Source organism: Chelonia mydas, chromosome 4 (genome assembly GCF_015237465.2).
Source record: "Chelonia mydas isolate rCheMyd1 chromosome 4, rCheMyd1.pri.v2, whole genome shotgun sequence".
NCBI classification, from domain to species: Eukaryota; Metazoa; Chordata; order Testudines; family Cheloniidae; genus Chelonia; species Chelonia mydas.
Genome location: NC_057852.1, coordinates 10,710,403 through 10,729,731, shown reverse-complemented (window position 1 = coordinate 10,729,731; position 19,329 = coordinate 10,710,403). Strand labels below are relative to the sequence as shown.

At 43.4% G+C, this 19,329-nt stretch overlaps 1 protein-coding gene across 4 annotated transcripts in view; it reads right to left on the bottom strand.

Moving 5' to 3' along the window:
* YTHDC1 (YTH domain containing 1) overlaps positions 1 to 12,732 on the bottom strand; it is a 33,306-nt gene extending 20,574 nt beyond the window's left edge. Inside the window, exons 1-7 of one of the 4 annotated variants that reach the window (XM_043544426.1) lie at positions 12,472 to 12,732; positions 4,979 to 5,080; positions 4,014 to 4,342; positions 3,522 to 3,879; positions 1,661 to 1,750; positions 1,150 to 1,203; positions 461 to 555 (exon numbers count right to left, since the gene is read on the bottom strand). In XM_043544426.1, the coding sequence (XP_043400361.1) occupies positions 461 to 555; positions 1,150 to 1,203; positions 1,661 to 1,750; positions 3,522 to 3,879; positions 4,014 to 4,342; positions 4,979 to 5,080; positions 12,472 to 12,499 (1,056 nt within the window). In that variant the 5' untranslated portion in view covers positions 12,500 to 12,732. The remainder of the gene's footprint in view (positions 1 to 460; positions 556 to 1,149; positions 1,204 to 1,660; positions 1,751 to 3,521; positions 3,880 to 4,013; positions 4,343 to 4,978; positions 5,081 to 12,471) is intronic. The other 3 variants (XM_037896605.2, XM_037896603.2, XM_037896604.2) reach the window with 3 other exon arrangements.
* Positions 12,733 to 19,329: the final 6,597 nt, after the last annotated feature.

The following is a 19,329-nucleotide window of genomic DNA, read 5'->3' as shown; positions in this document are numbered from 1 at the left end:
CAATTCAGGCAGTTTTTCATTTGTTTTACTTGGAATTACATACAGATCAAACTCTCACCATGTACTGAAAGAGGTATATTTAGGGGCCAGAATCGGAGATGCCCCTGGCAAGGGAAGAGAATAACTCAGGTGGCATAAAGTTGGCTGAGCCTGCTGCCATGCCATCCATCACCAACTGCGCTCTCGATATCGGAGGCGTCTCAGTGGTGGATAAAAAACTACACTCCAATTCTCATCTGGTATACAGTCCTTAGTAATTACAGCCAGCCAGCATAAGTTAAGAGCAGTCAAGGAGCTGCTCTAAGTTGTCCTGGAGCCAGAGCAGCCACAATTTGAGAATTAGGAAGCTAAAAATGGGTTTGCAATTTTGGCACAGGAGATAACATGGGCTTGAGTGTCAGTTCCTTTCTGTACTAAGTTTCGTGATAAAAAAATCAGTTTCAAGAAAAGTTGGACGTACCTTAGCTTTGGCAAGTGAAACATTTTCATGGTTGTTACTCTTGATGAGAAAAAATCTTGCATCTTGGAGAATATATTTAAGTTTACTGGTTTGGTCTGAAAAACAAAATTTTAAATAAGCTCAAGTTTAAACTTTTAAAAATTATTTCCACTAGGTAGCGGGTGTTTATTTTTAGCCCTCCCAACCGCTATCTAAATCAAGAGTTAAAACCTTCCACCCCCAGCTTCAACCTCGAAGTCTATGCCAAAGAGCACGCAATGCCAAGCTTTTATTTAAAAAAAATAAAATAAAATAAAAATTAAAACATAGGTAACTTCAGATAAAAATCAAACAAAGCCTAGTGATGTTCCGATATACTTGTATCCCAGCTTACAGCGCCAGGATAGGTGATGTGAACCATTTGTATCGGCACTGTTGAATAGAGTATTGTTAAATACATTCTCCTTTTCAAGTAAAAGCATCTCATTGCTACTTTGCTGCTCCTGCAAGAAGCAAATAATTGACATTTTTTTGCACCTCTGATGACATGCAAAAATAAATCAGGATGGAGATGCATCACTGTTTACACTCACAAATCAAGTATTCAGATTGTTATATCGGAACATTACCACTTCGACATAACATAATGAATGGACAGAGACAATGGCTCGTGATGGGGCATGCATTAAAAATTCAAATTTAAATGATACCTTTTTGGACAGCACGAACGGAAGATGATAATTTCTCATGCTTCTTTTCTGAACCTGTGTTTAGCCAAAGTACATTTGTTCAGATTGAGCCTTGATAGAGATAAGATACAATTTCTACAGCCTTGTCACATACAATTTTCATTCATGACAAATTATTCTTCCTGGCGCGCACCCACACACACAAAAATACTGCTCAATGTGCACGAGTGTTTTGTTTTAGTTTTTTGGGTTGTTTTGGTTGTTTTTTGTTTGAACAGTTTCCTACTCAGAAAACTAGTCACTGAATCATCATCTTCCAAGTTTTTTAAAAAAGTGAAAATTCCACTTAAGCAACAGAATAGCATTAAAGTAACAAGAAAGCCTACTTCCCCAAAATTATCCACACAGAACATGCCAAAAGTCAATACAAAATTAATTAAAAATTAAGCTGCATACCCCACAAATTTCTACAGCGTTCACATTTCAAGATTTGATATAAGTCAGCATGACAGGCAGTAAAAAGAAAAAATACCTGCATATGATTCTGATGCAGAACTTCCACTTCTATCAAAAACAATTGGAGAGATACCTCTAGCTCTCTTCCTTTCCTTCTTTTTCTCATCTAAAAATCCCCAAACAAAGATAAGGAGTACTGTAAATATCACACATGGAAGACAAGAATGGGATGAAAGTACTGGCAATAGATAAATGTGATTTGTGATAACTACAAGATCTAGGTTTCTGTCCTAAGGCCCCTCCTCAAACATCATGTACAACAAGTATTTACCCTAATTTTCAGACTTGTAGTTCATGAGGGAAAGGTAAACAGCAAGAAATCTGCAAGTTCCATACAAAGTTTAAGATACAGAAGTGATTCTCTAGGTTTGGGGCTGCTTTAGTTCTTCTCTCCAATGCTTTAGAAATTTACGGTGACACCAAGTAGAAAAATTGTGTTGTGACCAGTGACTCTGCTCCTTCATGCTACTCTGTATCTGAAAGCTCAGAAAAGTGATAACAGTAATAATAATAAAAAACCACTGGGGCACATTGTCAACAGGTCTCTTTTCCACTAAAAGTTAAACTATACCTCAACTTTTTTCCTGGGAAAAAATTACAGCTTCTTTTATTTTTTAGGCTGTTCTCATTCTCTAACTTCAAATATCAAGGCTGGCCCACTTAACCTGTGTCTAAATTAATCAGGAGGACCAGCTATGAAGCTCTCAAAACAAGGAAGCTACATGACAGGATGTAGCAAGATGGTAAGCATGCTTCTCATCAAAAGCAAACAATAAAGAAATGCCATGAAGTGATCTCTCCACTGAGCCAAATTATATTATATGATCTTTTTCAAGACTTCATCCAACCTTCCAAGTTAGTCTATAACAAAAGAACCAAGTAATCAATAAATTTAGCAACACCCCATAAAAAGGGCTTCATTGAGTCTTAAATTCCAAGAGGAATTTAATATTAATGAAAACGAAACACTAGCAGAAAAAGTGAGAACCAGACATGGTGTGCAGGCAGTTGCCATGCAATTTTCTTAAGTCCCTATTTCCCCTGTTAGGCCTGGTCTACACTGGGGCGGGATGGATTCACCTAAGATACGCAACTTCAGCTATGAGAATAGCGTAGCTGAAGTCGACGTATCTTAGATGACTTAGAATCACTTACTTCGCGTCCTCGTGGCGCGGGATCGATGGCCACCGCTACCCCGTCGACTCCGCTTCCGCCTCTCGCCCTGGTGGAGTTCCGGAGTCGACAGCAGAGCAATCGGGGATCGATTTATCACGTCTACACTAGACAATAGATTGATCACTACCCACCGATCCGGCGGGTAGCGTAGACGTGGCCTTATTCTGGTCCTGGACTCCTCATCATTCCAAGTTGTGCGGTGTTTTCTCAAATAAATGAGAACACTACATGCATTTTTACTAAGACCCAGCCATCTTATGTAGCTCTCACCTTTGGAGAAATTGCTAAGGCTATAGCCTCACTATTCCACACATCTAGATTTATATTGAACTTCTTGCCATTAACTTTAAATGATAAATCATAAGCGAATCTATAAAAGAAGTAGTGTCAAGTAGTACTGACTGCAGTAGCTTTAAGCCAAAGCCAAAGCCAGTTCATCTACAGCAATCTGATCCTAGTCTAGTGGAAAGTCATTATTTCCAGGCAAGCCTCAGTGCTAATGTTCCATTACACTGTCTTACTTACATTCACTAAAAAAAAAACAAACAAAAACAAAAACAAAAAAAACCACCTGATGACCAAAGTCAAAGCTAATCCTCACTAGTGCAAGCCAAAAATAAGAAGTCAAGTTTTAAATCTACTGATATTTCAAGAAAGTGAGAAAAACCAGATATCAAGTAGTATAATAAGAAGCAATCTACCTGAAGCATCCGAGCCAGAACCAGATCTGACTGACCCATCTGTGAAGGATGCGGATTCAGAATCAGAATCACTGGCTTCACTTCGTGTGTCATAGTCATTTCCTTCCTTCTGATCTCTCTCATCTTGTTCATATTCTTCTTCCTCCTCCTCCCCTTCTTCTTCTTCTACCTCTTCATCCTCCTCCCCTTCATCATCTTCCTCTTCTTCCATTCCTTCCTCCTCATTTTCTGTGTTCCCTTGCTCAGAGGAACCGCTGCTGCCAGTCTCATGTTCTGAGCCATATTCCTCAGAGTTCACCTCTTCTTTAGAAGAATGGCTGGATCTGCTCAGTCTTCGATCTACGTCGTGCCTAATTCTCTGATGTTCAAAGAGAAAATCAATCAACAGTCATAGAACACATTGTCTGGATGCACAAAGTGCCTTAAGAGAATGCGCCTTATAAAAGCCTCAAACAATTGTTTTATTTCTAAGGCTGCAATAACTTTTACTACCTCAGAACCATCTGGTGTGGAAGACTTTGCCCTTCTGTCAACATCTTTTCTCCTCATGCAAGTCTTTTCAAGTTGTCCTTTATATGGTTCCCTTGAACTGCCGCTTGACATACGGGTCTTTCGATCATCTGGGCGCTTGTTTCTATCAGACCTCTGATATTCCTCATTCTTGTACTCCGACAGTGGCTTTCCTTTTGTACTCACCATTCTTTTATTATTGCTAACTGATGAGCTAGGCGGCTTTGGCATCATTTGCCTTGATGAATGCATAGAAGGCTTCTGTCTTTTGCTTTCAGCACTTTCCATCCTGTCACTTTTTCTTTTTGATCCTTAAATAAAGACCAATAGAGACCAAGTTCAAAGTTATTTTACACATCAGATTAGAAGACTTTTTTATGTTTGATAATATTTCTCCTTAAAATCAGCTTTGTCTTAAAGTTGAGCTCTCTTAAAAATAATTAACTCTTAAAATTAACTAACCTTTCAAAGCACTCTTAAAAATAATTAACCTTTCAATATTATAGCATTTTACAAATACTAAGTCCTTAACCTCCCAGTCACATTCATGTTTTCCATACTGAGAGACAGAGAAACTGATGCCGAAAGGCTAAGTGACAAGCACAAGGCCAAACAAGTTACTAGCGAAGCTGGGACTGGAAAAAGAGGACTTCCTTCTTCCTACTCCTGTATTCAGTTTACTAGACCAAAAAATAATTGGTAAGATTATTTCTGCTATATCTGCAGAAAACCCAGATTCACAGTGATCTTCAGATAAAGAGAAGCCCTACTTTATTATGTTTGTCCATAAAGTCAGAGATTACATTATAACGCAGTTGCACAAAAGCCGTTTGGGATTCCATTACCTGGGTTATGAATATTGTCACCTTGCAGATTTTAATCATCCTGCACTGTAAAATTTTGCTGTCTACTTTTTAGCAAGATATCTGAGTAGTAAAGCCACGTACCCTTTTTCTCATTTTTATCTTGCTCACTATCAGGATTATACAGCTCATCATCTTGGTCTGGAGCATCAGTCAAAATGTCATCCAGAACATTCAGTTCACCATCTGAAAATAATATACATAAATTACAAATACTATTGACAATAATCCATTTTGAAGAAATTCTCTGAAACACTGTTTGTAACCAGCATTAGTTTTTATAATGTCATTAAATTTATGAATGCATTAACAAAGTAATGAAACTTAATAGCTTTTCAATTTCCTCCTTGACTTTAGCTTCAAGTGTCAACAAAATTCAACATGAGAGTACTGTAAGGTGAGAGCATCAACCTTTATGAGGGTAAAAGTTCGGATCACTTCTGTGATATGGTCTCTGCCAAAAAGAGAAGGATTATGGGACTTGCAGTCCAAATGTCATGGGAACTGCATGCTGAACAACAAAAATTCCAGACCAAGGAAAGCAGCAAAGGGAGAACACACAGATGATAGAACTTAATGACTCTGTCAAGGAGACTGGGGAAAGGCAGGAGGGTTTATCTTGTCAAAGGGAAAGTGCTTAAGGAAAACACATGCAAAAGAAGCCTGGAGAGGAGCCAAAGACCTGTTTGAGAGCCCTACATGAAGAGGAGTAAAACCCTGCAAAAGAAGGAAGTGTCTACTGAGACCCTGATGACGCTCTGGTCACAATTTTGAACTCCATTAGCTGGGGTCACAGACACCGGAGGCTTCCCTACCAGGGATACAGCCTTTTGCATCTGAAAGTTCTATAGGAACTAAGCAAGAAGGGAGGCTGTCTGAACAGAGTGAAACTAACAAAGTATCAAGGGGTCACTGGAAGCTGGGGTCAAGTTCCCAGCATGCAGCTTTCTCTATCCCATAACATCCATACCCCATAATTCACACTTTTATTTTAAAGAGAGACCCCACAAACCCACATGGCACTGTCCACCCTCTGACTGAAGGATGAAGTCTGCACAACTCTGTATAGTCTCACAAACACTGCAAATACAGGACGCATGATTCTCCAGTATCAGAGATGCAGGAAGAACAACAACAATGGAGGACATGATGATTTTTTCGAGGACAGACTGCTGATGGACATAGTGAAAAACAATTCAAGGCTGTTGGTGGCATTCATGAAGCAGCTGCAGATGGCAGAGCTCCAATTCTGGGCCCAAGAAATTAGCACTGACTGGTGGGATCACATCACAATGAAGGTCTGGGATGACTAGTAGTAGCTGCAGAATTCTAGGATGCAAAAGGCCACATTCCTGGATCTGTACGCAGAGCTCACCTCTCCAGTGGATGGAGAGCAAATGAGGCAGTTCAGAAGCGAACGATGATTGCACTATGAAAGCTTGCAATGCCTGATTTCTACTGGTCAGTGGGAAATTACAGAGTTGGAAAATCCTCAGTGGGGGCGGTTTTCATGCAAGCGTGTAGGGTCATTAATCACGTCCTGCTATACAGGTCTGTGACTCTCTACAAAGTGCAGGTCGTCACGGTTGAATTTGCAGCAATGGGGCTGCTGCACTGTGGTGGGACAAACAAACAGCATGCCTATCCCTATTTTGGCACCACCACCTTGCCACAGCATACATCAACAGAAAGGGCTTCTTTTCTGTAGTTTTGCAAGTCTTGGTGGATCACCTGGGATGTTTCACTGATATCAATGTGGACTGGTCAGGGAAGGTGCATTATGCTCGCAACTTTAAGAACACAAGACTGTTCAGAGAGTAGCAAGCAGGGACATTCTTTCCTGACTGATGGATTACCACAGGCGATGCTGATATACCAGCAGTAATCGTGGAGGACCCAGTATACCACATGCTCCTCTGGCTCCTGAAGCCATATACCAGCCACCTTGACAACACCAAGGAAAGATTCAACTACCAGCTCAGCAGGTGCTGAATGACAATTGTGCTTTTGAAGGCATGTTGGCATTATTTATTCACTGCGATCCAATCTTGTGAGAGAAATACCTCAATAGTGATAGCTGCCTATTGTGTCCTGCATAATATTTGTGAGGCAAATAGGGAAAAGCTGCTGTCGGGGTAGACAGGAGATGGAGCAACTGTCTGGGGAGTCTGAACTGCCAGACACAATGGCTATTAGAGGACCTCAATGTGGAGCTATGAAGTTGAGGGAGGCTTTGAAAGAGCACTTTAACAGTGTGATGTGACAGATTGTGCTCTACATGGCCCTGAAATTCTGGGGCCTGTTTAGAATTGTGTAGTGCTTGGTGTACATTTACACCCCTGTCATACAATGAACCAATGAATTATTCTGTTCTCCTCTACCTTTATACACTATTTCAGTTTCAGTGAAAGCGTATTATGCGGTGCTGGCTGTAGATTTATACATGATTAGGGTGTTTTCCTGAACCTAAGAGATCTGTGGTGCTGTACACTTAAAAGTATTGAGTGCTCTGAGTTCTGCTATACATTCTGCAGAGCATGTGGTGAACGAATAAAGATGAGGAGTACTTGTGGCACCTTAGAGACTAACCAATTTATTTGAGCATGAGCTTTCGTGAGCTACATCCGATGAAGTGAGCTGTAGCTCACGAAAGCTCATGCTCAAATAAATTGGTTAGTCTCTAAGGTGCCACAAGTACTCCTTTTCTTTTTGCGAATACAGACTAACACGGCTGTTACTCTGAAACCTGAATAAAGATGAGTTTATCTTCAAAAACAGAAATGTATTGACTAACGAAAGGAGTGAAAAAAGTGCTAAAAACGACAATACAATACAAATTTCCTACGTAAATTAACTAAATGCAACTTTATATTTAGAATGACGAACAGTTTTGTCCATTTCAGTGCAGAATTTTAGCAACACGTACACCAGCCAGTGCCTTGAATGCAACAGTAAGTGACAGACATCCCCGACGCCTGCACTGCATCCGAAAGTATCTGGAAATATCTTGCCTCTTTCCCTTTGCAATATAAAGCTTGATAGACATCTCTGCCAGAAAGGACTAGATTTGCTGTACTCACTCGTCCTCAGGAAGATACTGAGTGCATTCTGGAAGGAAATGGTCTGGGGAAGGTTTTGGGGAAAGACTGTACAGTCCTACCAAATAATGCTGAGGACTCCTGTGTTTGAGGCAATCAGGAACCAAACAGAATCAGAAGGGTCCTATTCTCCAAAACTAGCCTGTGTGTCTATTTCAGAAGATTCTGAACTGCACAATAAACAGAGGTTTTGCTGCTTGGGGTTAACAGGTTTGCAACTCTTCCATTTCTGAGGAAAAAGAAGCAACACATTCTGATTCTGTCCTTACCAGACATGTTTGAATCCAAACACATTAGTATAAGCCCTTGCCCTCTAGGGTAGGAGGGGTGGAAAATGAAAATATAGCCTAGCTTTACTCTAGTATTTTAGATACCCTTTTGCCAAAGAAACTCCCTATGTCCTCAAGCTCTAGTTACTATGTATTAAAAGTCTGACAGAAGCACACATTTGTATCTATAGGCACCTATGCCCAAGACTGATATTCTTGCTGCTGTTACCAACAAATGACATGAGAACCACATACCTAGTTGTGTAAATGCTAATAAAATCTGCCAGAATTCTTTGTGCTTTTCCACAAAGCTATAAGCCCTCTTCCATAGCTTGAGCTGCACTTTGTCCAGAAAGGACAGGTAGCTTACAACAAAATCTGTTGCCACTGTAGCCCAAGAAAACATTCTTCCAGGGACATCTTAGTACCGTAATTCTCAGTCGAGGGAAGCCAAGCAGCAAGTCTCAGATCTTAGCCCTGGCCATAGCTCACTGCCATCAGGCTTATGGTGAAGCAGCAGCATCCCCAAACAAGTTGTATTTCTGCTTAAGTCACTTTAGCTATATCCACAGTCGAGTAAAGGTGCTATCACAACTCCTTTACCAACTGGCTCAGAACTGGGTGCAGGGGTATTGCAAACTTAAAGGATGATTGTTCCAAGGTTAGATCTTTCAGGAAACCCGCAGGGCTGGACAGGAACCAAACGATAATTGGTGACTTTAGTCATCTATTCTAAAATGTGTGGAAAAGTTTATCTTCCAGGGGAGTTCCTTGTCTTTCCTCTGTGGATGTACATTTGGTTCTGAATCTCCAGTTTCCCGAGTAGCCAAAGAACACTTCTTCTGTTCAACAGAGCTACCTCAATATGTATGTGAATGAGGGATAGCCAGCACTGCCAAAGCAAGTGGTGACACCAGCTGCCCCAGTAAACTACAAGTAGTACCACTGATAAGAATCACCACTAGCTCAGGTTGCATCAAGACATGTTTCAGATACTCCTATGGCACCAAGCTTTCAACCAGCCCTAGTATAGGACACTGCTTTGAAGCCCTGAGAACAGTTAAAAAGCCCATAATATAGTCAAAGCAACCTATATAAACCACATAATCAGCCTGTCTCCTAGGATATGCAAGCTCCCCCACCCCATGCAACCCTGCTATTCAGACAGTGATTGCTGCAGGCCTTGTGTGTAGTAACTGGTAGGCAGAGAATGAGCAATAATGGTTGTAAGTTTGGGTATATCCCTAGCGAAGCACCAAAAGGGTCATGTCTACACTAAAAAATTATGTTGACTTAAGTTACACTGACATACAGCCACCAGAGTTATGAAATCGCTTTTGCAGGTCCACACTACGCTCTGTCTGTCGGTGGTGCATGTCCTAACCACGAGCATTTGCACCAATTTAACTGTCCGTGTGGGCCATCATGGGATGGCTTCTGAAAGCCAGCAACACTCAATGTAAGCAAAGCAGTGATTACATTGACGCTGAGTCTACTTAAGCCAGGGGTGGGCAAACTTTTTGGCCCGAGGGCTACATCTGGTTATGGAAATTGTATGGCAGGCCATGAATGCTCATGGTTCCCAGCCAATGGGAGCTGCAGGGGCAGTGCCTAGGGCAGGGGCAGAGTGCGGAGCCCCCGGCTGCCCCTACACATAAGAGCCAGCGGGGGACATGCTGCTGCTTCCAGGATCCGTGCAGAGCCACAGCATGTGCGGAGCAGGTCAAGCCCCAGACCCCACTCCCCGTCGGGAGCTCAAGGGCAGGATGCGGCCCCGGGGCCATAGTTTGCCCAGCCCTGACCTAAGTGCTATGAAATATTTTCTGTTATGAAAATATTTCTTAATGCAGCTTTTTGTGGAGATATATTTTCAGAGCATCAGACTTACAACCACAGCATTATTACAGTATACCCATGAATGACCGGCAGCTTAAAGGCCTGATTAAACTAATACTTTTTTAAAAAAAATAATTCTTACATATGTTACCGTGTATCAGAGCATTAAAACTAGAAAAAAAATCAACACATTTGCTTTTTGCTCAGCACTGAACAGTAAAAAATGAAATTAATCAATTTTTCTTTGCACTCATCACACAGTTGCTGTAACATTTGGTTTGCAAATGCTATGGGGAATATATAAAAGCTTGCATTTACAATTCCTAAACTGAGGGAATATATTAACCTGGCAATGTACCTTTTTACATACCATATCAGCAAGTACACATGCACACGGCAGTAAGCATCATCAGAGCACTAGGTACTATCATATTGCAGTATTGGTTCCAAAAGGCAGAAAGCAGATAGACATACACCAGAGGAGATAGCACAACTGGAGACAGAGCTCACAATTCCCTTCTGATGTTTGAATGTGATGTATTAAGTAATACTAATATGCACACATAGCTATGCTCTCATTGTCATTACCATCACTATGTATACCCATGCTCGTCCTTTGAACAACACTAAAGAAATCAGAAAGAGAAAAGGCCTGTTAAAGTATGTAGCTAATTCTGCCAACCACGGGACTGTTCCCTGTGGTATACTGCTTATAAGAAAACCCCAAGAATTACAAACATCAGAATTCTGAACTGATCAGTCAACCGCACACGTCATTTAGAACCAGAAGTAGGCAATCAGGCAGCAGCAGAGACAAAACAAACAAGAAACAAATATAGTACAGTACTGTGTTAAGCACTCACGGAAAATAAAGGGAAAATTTAAAAGTAAAGATTTGATGAAGTAAGGAAACTGTTTCTGTGCTTGTTTCATTTAAATTAAGATGGTTCAAAGCAGCATTTTTCTTCCGCATAGTAAAGTTTCAAAGCTGTATTAAGTCACTGTTTAGTTGTAAATTTTTGACATAACAAATTGTTTTGTTCAGCGTTATGTGTATTTCAGAGTTATGAACAACCTCCATTCCCAAACTGTTCATAACTCTCAAGCTCTGCTGTACTACTTTGGCTGAGTACAGTTTGAGATGTCCAATCTAAGTAATGTAATACTTTGGCCTAACTTTGGTGGTTGGGTTTAAGTATGGGGGTACTGTTGGTGGCCTGTGATATACAGGACATGAGACTAGATCAGGGATTCTCAAACGGGGGTCACCAGTTATTACCTGGGGGTCACGAGCTGTCAGCCCTGTGCCTGGCTGTGTCACAAAACGGCAGCCCACATTAAATTAAAAAAAACCCTGTTTTAATTTATAAAGGGGGGGGGGGTGTCATACTCAGAGTCTTGCTGTTTGAAAAAGGCTGTTGCCTCTACAAGAAGTTTGAGAACCACTGGAGTAGATGATCTGGTGGTCTCAAACTCTATAGCCTCTACTGAGGACTCTACCATTTCCCTGATATTTAGTACATTTCCCCCACTTTCAGTAATCCTAGTATATTTCTCCGTGGTGCTGCAAGTCACTTTGAGGACAGCTACAAAACGTATAAATATAAGACGTCATCTCTAAGTTGTTACATGAAAGGGCCTCACAGCAGCTGTAGCTCCTATGTTGGAATCTCTGCACACAAGAAACCCCACTAGAGAAAAAGAGAGCCCTAGACACGGGCCTGCAGACCAGCTGCCGCTCCCCACCTCTAAGGCATCACAGCACGATGGGGTAATCTGACAGGCATATAAAGCCAATAAGTGGTACGAAGCTTAAAAGTAGTGGCTATTCCCCCCTCACAGCAGTAACATGTTATACAAGTCTAACAGAGCAAATTATGTATACAGCCCGCCCAAACGTTTAACAGATGGATCTACATCCAGTTCCTTCATCCCGATCATACAGTTGACGCTTCAGAAGAAAATTAGGAAAGATTTTTGTAATTAGTTTCATTTATTCTGGTAAAACCAAAATGAGATTTTCCACATCCCTCCCCTCCACCCCCGCAGGGCAGCTGACCCCTCTCCCAGCCATTCCCCCCCACATCTCTTCTGCCCCCGCAGGGCAGCTGAGCCCCCTCCACCCCCGGCCCCCCACATCTCCTCCATCCCCCACAGGGCAGCTGAGCCCCCTCCAGCCATTCACCCCACATCCCCCCCTCCAAGCCCCCCCCCGCAGGGCAGCTGACCCCCCCCCTCCACCCCCGCAGGGCAGCTGACCCAGTCCCCCCCAGCCAGTCCCGCAAACCGCCCACCCCCTTGCCGTGAGGGGCCCCCTCCCCGACGCAGGGCAGTCCGGAGCAGGGATGTCCCCCCCCCCAGAGAGGCCCGTTACCTTTCTCCTCCCGGCTGTCCGCCGCCATCCCGCCGCCGCCGCCTCCCCTCAGGGGCCGGCCGCCTCGCGCTCTGCTCACAGCGCCGGCGAGGCGGGACGCCGGGGGGCGGGGCGGGGCGCGCGGCCGCGCGGAAGAGGCGGGCGCGGAAAGGAGCAGGGCTGCGGGGTCTCGTTGCGGGCCGGGCCGCCGAGCGTCTGGCTGGAGAGCCCCTAAGATGGAGGCTGCTTCCTGCGTGCAACAATCCCCCTCCCACAATGCACCGCTTTGTTTACGCTTCTGGCGTCATAATGCAGACTGCGTCTGACCTCATCGCGCAGAGTCCGCCCGGAAGGGCTCGAAGTAGATCAGGTGGGGCAGGCCGTGTCACGTGACTCCGCAGGGCGCCCTCGGCCGCCGCCATCTTGCGCCTGGGCGGGGTCAGCGGCCCGCCTTGCCAGACGCTCCCCCCCACCCCTCCCCAGGCGCTCCCCGCCACAGAGGACCCGGACCGGCCCTCGAGGAGCTGCTGGGCCGGGGGCAGGAGCGTTGGGGCGAGCGCGGCGGCGGCGCTGGTTGTCTGGGCCGGACGTGCCGCGGGGGGGGAGCGCAGAGGGCGTTAGCGTGCGGGAGCCGGCTCGCGCCTGTCCCCGGGGGTCGCCGCCCCTGGCTGCGCAGCCCCCACACCCCCCAGAAATGGGCTTTAGCCCCCTCCCGTCCAAGACCCAGCGGGCTCCCCCGCCTTGGTAGAGCTGCTCCCGGGTGGGGGGACCAGGCGGCAAGGGTGAGAAGCCAGGACGGGGGTGGGGGGGTCTTAGGTGCCTATATAAGAAAAAGCTCCCCCTCCCCCCAAGTCGCGACTGTCCCTATAAAAGGGGGACATCTCGTCACCCTACTCGCCACGCCACTGTGCGAGGCGGGATTTTGCAGACGTTAACGTGCGCGCAGAATTCCCGCCCCCCAGTAATGGGCTGCAGAGAGGTTGGCCACCATGGGGCTGCTGCGCCTGGCAGAGGCCAGCTCACAGATAGAGGGTAAGGCTAGGGGGAGGGAACTGAAGCTGCCGCTCCCAGCACATCCTGGAGGAAGGAGGTGGTGGTGCGCAGGAAACTGTGCAAGCTTGGGACCCAGCATCAGGCTGTTTCTCTTTCTGGATCCCTGGGCTCTAGCAGGGTAGAGGCTGGGGCTGGGGGTTCCCACAGCTGGCGTCTGGCAGGAGAGGCGGTCTGGGCTGGGGGTGTGTGGCTGGGCTTTGGGGAAAAGGGGGGTGTAAGTGTCTGATGAGCTCCCCCCCCCCCCCGCCCCAGCTGGGATCTGGGGGGTTGAGGAGGCAGAGAAGCAGGAGCTAAGTTGCCTTAGGGGTTTCTTTAATTCTCTACTCCTGGGGGAATTTTTGTGCTTGTCTGTTGTTACAGACATACTTGCTGACAGGTATTTTGAAATAAATTACCAAAATAATTGAAACTGGTGTGATTATATAGTGTTGTTTTGACAAAATTTGCAGAATTTTAAAATATTGTGCGCAGAATTTTTAATTTTTTGGTGCAGAATTCCCCCTGGAGTATAGAGCACAGGGCACCGCTCCATCATAACGTGGGGCTGGGTAGGTTGCATGGACAGGCCTAGGCAGGCTGCTCCCCTCTGCGTCCTCGAGGGAAAGGTGAGAGAAGGAAACTGTAAGCTAAATAGCATAACAACTGGATAGAAATAAAACTATAAGTCAGTGGTTTTCAACTGGTGGGCCCTGGGACACTTAGGGAGTCCACAGACTAAGATTTCTAAAGGAGTCTGTACTGCCATTCAAAATTATTTAGGGTTCTGCAAATAAAAAAAAGTGTTAAACCCCTGCTGTAAGTATTATTCAGAATGTTATAAAAAAGATTATACAACCTGCCCCTACACACATACTCCTTCCCTTGGTGAGCACCACCACCTTCAGGTGATTGTCCTCACCAACAGCTCTGTAATTTAATATGTCTAAACTGCAGTTAGACACCTGTGGCTGGCCCGTGCCAGCTGACTTGGGCTAAAGGGCTATTTAATTGCGGTGTAGATATTTGGGCTGGGGCTGGAGCCTGGCTCTACGGTCTTTTTTTGAGGTGGGAGGGTCCCAGAGCTCGGGCTGCCTCCTGAGCCTGAACATCTACACTAAAATTAAGCAGCCCCACAGCCTGAGTCAGCTGGTATGAGCCAGCCACAGGTGTGTAATTGCGGTGTCGACATACCTGAGTCACACCGTCATAGCTATACTGGCAGAGTCGCCTGGTGTAGATGCAATGTATGCAGACAGGAGGACGTCTTCTTCTGGCATGGCTACATCACCTCCCTGAACGGTATTATCTAAGGTGACAGAAGGCAGCTTCTGTTGGCGTATTTGTGTCTACACTGGAGGTTTTGTTGGCATAGCTATGTTGTCTAGCGGGTTTGATTCCCCCCCCCCCCACCTCTGACAGACATAGTTATGCCAGCAAAATGAGTCGGCTAATGTATGCTACTTCTGGAAAGTTTAGTAAGACCCATTAGTCCTCTACAAAGTTTCAGTGACATTTAAATAGCTTATCTCATTTAATCTTCTGCCAGGGATAGTAATGTCATAAATGCTGGGTTAATATGAATGAGGTTTATAACAGTAGTAATCCACCAAATCTAACTGCATTTCCAGAATCAGCAGCATTATCCAGCCACAGTCCCCAATGACAGCCTTATCTTTCAGTGGGAATTTAATTAATTAATGCGTTATTTTCCTCTCTCTTCCCTACTAAGGGAAGTAATAATATGTTAATTCAGTCCAAATGCCAGTTGTGTTGCTTATAATTATTTTCTATACCTGGTGACGAGATGTATCAGTACTTACACATTTAGGGAAGAAATTGCTGAAAGATTTAGTCTCATTAACTTCAGTGGAGCTATGCTGATTTACACCATCTGAGAATCTGGCTCATCAGCTTACATGGTGCTAAGCCTATTTACTCCAGCTAAGGATTTGGCCCATCATGTTTCTACTTATGTTAATAGCAGTAATGACAGTAGAAAAGGAAAACTAAATAACCAAAATTACTCTTCTTACACCCTTACACCATAGGTTATTTTTTTATTATTTATTTATTACAGTAGTGCCTATGAGCCCCATTCATGGACCAGAACCCTATTGTGGTAGGCACTGCACAAACATGCCACAGAAAGATGGTCCCTGCCCCAAGGAGTTGATGTAAGTACTATCTGCTTCCTCCTTGCACAGAAAATCAAAAATGTACAGTACATTTGTTGCTATTAAACTCCATTTAAGTTGGAGCGCTGTCCATTTACAGCAGCAGAGAATTTATCCGTATTTTGCAATATTCCAAATTCTGGATCCTTGATGTAAATTGGTGTAGCTCCATTATAGTCATTGGGGTCAGATTCTCGGTGTAAATCAGCATAGCTCTACTGAAGTCAGTTTACACCAGCTGAGACTCTGGCCCTGTAAGTGCATTGTAGGAGAGGAAATGTCACAAACAGCAGTGTTATGAAGTGGCTGAAACTGTGTTAGGGTTGATTTAAAACCTCACTGAGATTGGTAGGTGTGAATACTCCCTTCAGTTAACATAACTGTGAGGATAAGTTGATCAAAATCCTCCATCTAAGACAAAATGGTTATGTGAGCCTGCCCAGGACTTTTGGACTCTGTGGGCGGAGAGTTTTTTGCTGAGTTATTGTTTCAGGTAAGGATGTCTGTATGTGGGGAAAGGAGAACACAGAACCACAGAGAGGTCAGCGTGAAGAAATCCAAGCAGAAGCCTGTGAGCATGGCATGACCCTGATATAAACCTTGAGAGAAGTTCTGGGTCAGGGATGCTGGCTGAAAAGAAGTGTGGGCCTGTAAGTTAAAAAAAATATCCCTTTTGTTTCTTGTTCCTTCCACCTTTGGAGAAGCAGGATTTTGTACATTCCTGGTAAATGAATAAGAATGAATAAAAGAAAATACCTAACTCCATAAACAATTTCGACTCCTATCTGAAATATCTCTAGGGCCCCAAACTTTGACAAGCTACTTGGATAAAAAAGGACAAAAAAAGCAACAATAATTTTATCTGAACACAGTAATTTTCATGGTTCCAATTCCCCCAGCTAATATAACTGGTGTAACCCCATTCAACGTAGCTACACTGATTTATGACAGTAAGCATCTGGTTTCATATTTTCAGTGGTGATCACTGCAGTTTTCATCATCGTTTTCTTTTGTCACATTTACAGTTGAATAACTAAATTTAAAAAGAAAGGCTGCTATGAATGCTGGCCCTTTGCTATCTTGGGGGTCTCTGTGGGTATGTCTACATTGTAATAAAAGACCCATGGAGAAGGCACAGCTGTGGCTGGCTGGCATTAGCTGATTCGGACTCATGCTGTGGGGCTAGAAATTGCAGTGTCAGCGTTCGGGCTCAGGCTGGAAGGGGTGGGTGTCAGAGATGGCGTCCAGCCTGAGCCCAAACATCTACACTGCAATTTTTAGCCCTGTAGCATGAGCCACACAAGCCTGAGTCAATTGACCCAGACTCTGAGACTTGCCACGTTTTTAATTGAAGTGGAGATGAACCCTGTTATGCATTTGGGGCCCTCTGCAGTTGTGCCACGGGATTGGGGAGATAGTGTCTCCTCCCTGGCACCTCTGTCAGGTATTTGCCTTACACTCCCCTGTGCACAAAGACCCGTGCTTGCAACAGTGCTAACTTTTCCACAGGTATTTACTAGGAAACCCACTTTGTCCCAAAATTTTGTGTCTGGCGCACTGTGTAAAATATGCCTTTGAAGCTCAGAACACTTCCCAGAGATTACACTGATCATGTCTCCCACCTAGAGAAGTTACAAACAATCCCACAATGGCGCATACATTTTGCATTTTTAATACAATGGACTCCAAAGCTACTTAAACTTAATTTAGTAAGGTTTTGCAAACATAGTGCAGGAAATTGCCGTATCTGTCACAAATGCATTATATCCAGTTAATGGATATAATGGGTTGTCAAGCGATTAAAAAAATTAATTGTGATTAATTGCGCAATTAATCGCACTGTTAATAATAGAATACCATTTATTTAAATATTTTTGGATGTTTTCTGTATTTTCAAATATATTGATTTCAATTACAACACAAATTACAAAGTGTACAGTGCTCACTTTACATTTATTTTTGATAAATATTTGCACTGTAAAAAACAAAAGAAATAGTATTTTTCAGTTCACCTAATAAAAGTACTGTAGTGCAATCTCTTTAGCATGAAAGTTGAACTTACAAATATAGAATTATGTACAAAAGATAACTACGTTCAAAAATAAAACAATATAAAACTTTAGAACCTACAAGTCCACTCAGTCCTACTTCAGCCAGTCGCTCAGACAAACAAGTTTGGCTACAGTTTGCAGGAGATAATGCTTCCCCACGTCTTGTTTACAATGTCACCTGAAAGGGAGAACATGTGTTCACACGGCACTGTTGTAGGCGGCATCGCAAGATATTTACATGCCAGATGTGCTAAAGATTCATATGTCCCCTTCATACTTCAGCCACCATTCCAAAGGACATGCGTCCATGCTGATGACGGGTTCTGCTCGATAACAATCCAAAGCAGAGCGGAGCGATGCATGTTCATTTTCATCATCTGAGTCAGATGCCACCAGCAGAAGGTTGATTTTCTTTTTTGGTGGTTCGGGTTCTGTAGTTCCCGCGTCGGAGCGTTGCTCTTTTAAGACATCTGAAAGCATGCTCCACACCTCATCCCTCTCAGATTTTTGACGGCACTTCAGATCCTTAAACCTTGTGTGGAGTGCTGTAGCTATCCTTAGAAATTTCACATTGGTACCTTCTTTGAGTTTTGTGAAATCTGCAGTGAAAGTGTTCTTAAAATGAACAACATGTGCTGGGTCATCATCCGAGACTACTATAGCATGAAATATATGGCAGAAGGTGGGTAAAACAGAGCTGAAGACATACAATTCTCCCCCCAAGGAGTTCAGTCACAAATTTAATTAACGCATTTTTTTAATGAGCGTCATCAACATGGAAGCATGTCCTCTGGAATGGTGGCCGAGGCATGAAGGGGCATATGAATGTTTAGCATATATGGCATGTAAATACCTTGCAACGCTGGCTACAAAAGTGCCATGCAAACGCCAGTTATCACTTTCAGATGACATTGTAAATAAGAAGCAGTCAGCAGTATCTCCCGTAAATGTCAACAAACTTGTTTGTCTTAGCAGTTGGCTGAACAAGAAGTAGGACTGATTGGACTTGTAGGCTCTAAAGTTTTACATTGTTTTGTTTTTGAGTGCAGTTATGTAACAAAAAATCTACATTTGTAAGTTACACTTTCACGATACAGAGATTGCACTTCAGTACTTGTATGAGGTGAATTGAAAAATACCATTTCTTTTGTTTATCATTTTTACAGTGCAAATATTTGTAATAAAAATAATATTTTTGTACACTTTGTATTCTGTGTTGTAATAGAAATCAATATATTTGAAAATGTAGAAAACCATCCAAAAACATTCAATACATTTCAGTTGGTATTCTACTGTTTAACAGTGCGATTAATTGCGATTAACTTTTTAATCACAGTTATTTTTTTTGAGTTAATCGCGTGAGTTACCTGTGATTAATCGGCAGCCCTAATTTTTACATATGTCCAGTACAGATGATGTAATTTATTGAAGGCAGTATCAGTTTAGATTTGTTGCTTCTGAGGCAGATCTCCAGACTCTGGATAAGTTAAGTTCTGTGTAGGTTGTCTCTAAGGGCTTGTCTGTGCGTAAAAGCTTGTACCACTTTCTCCATATATTTCTCTCCGGAATAGTTAAAGTGGCACAACTCCCTAGTGTGGCTGCAGTTATATCAAGATAAAAGT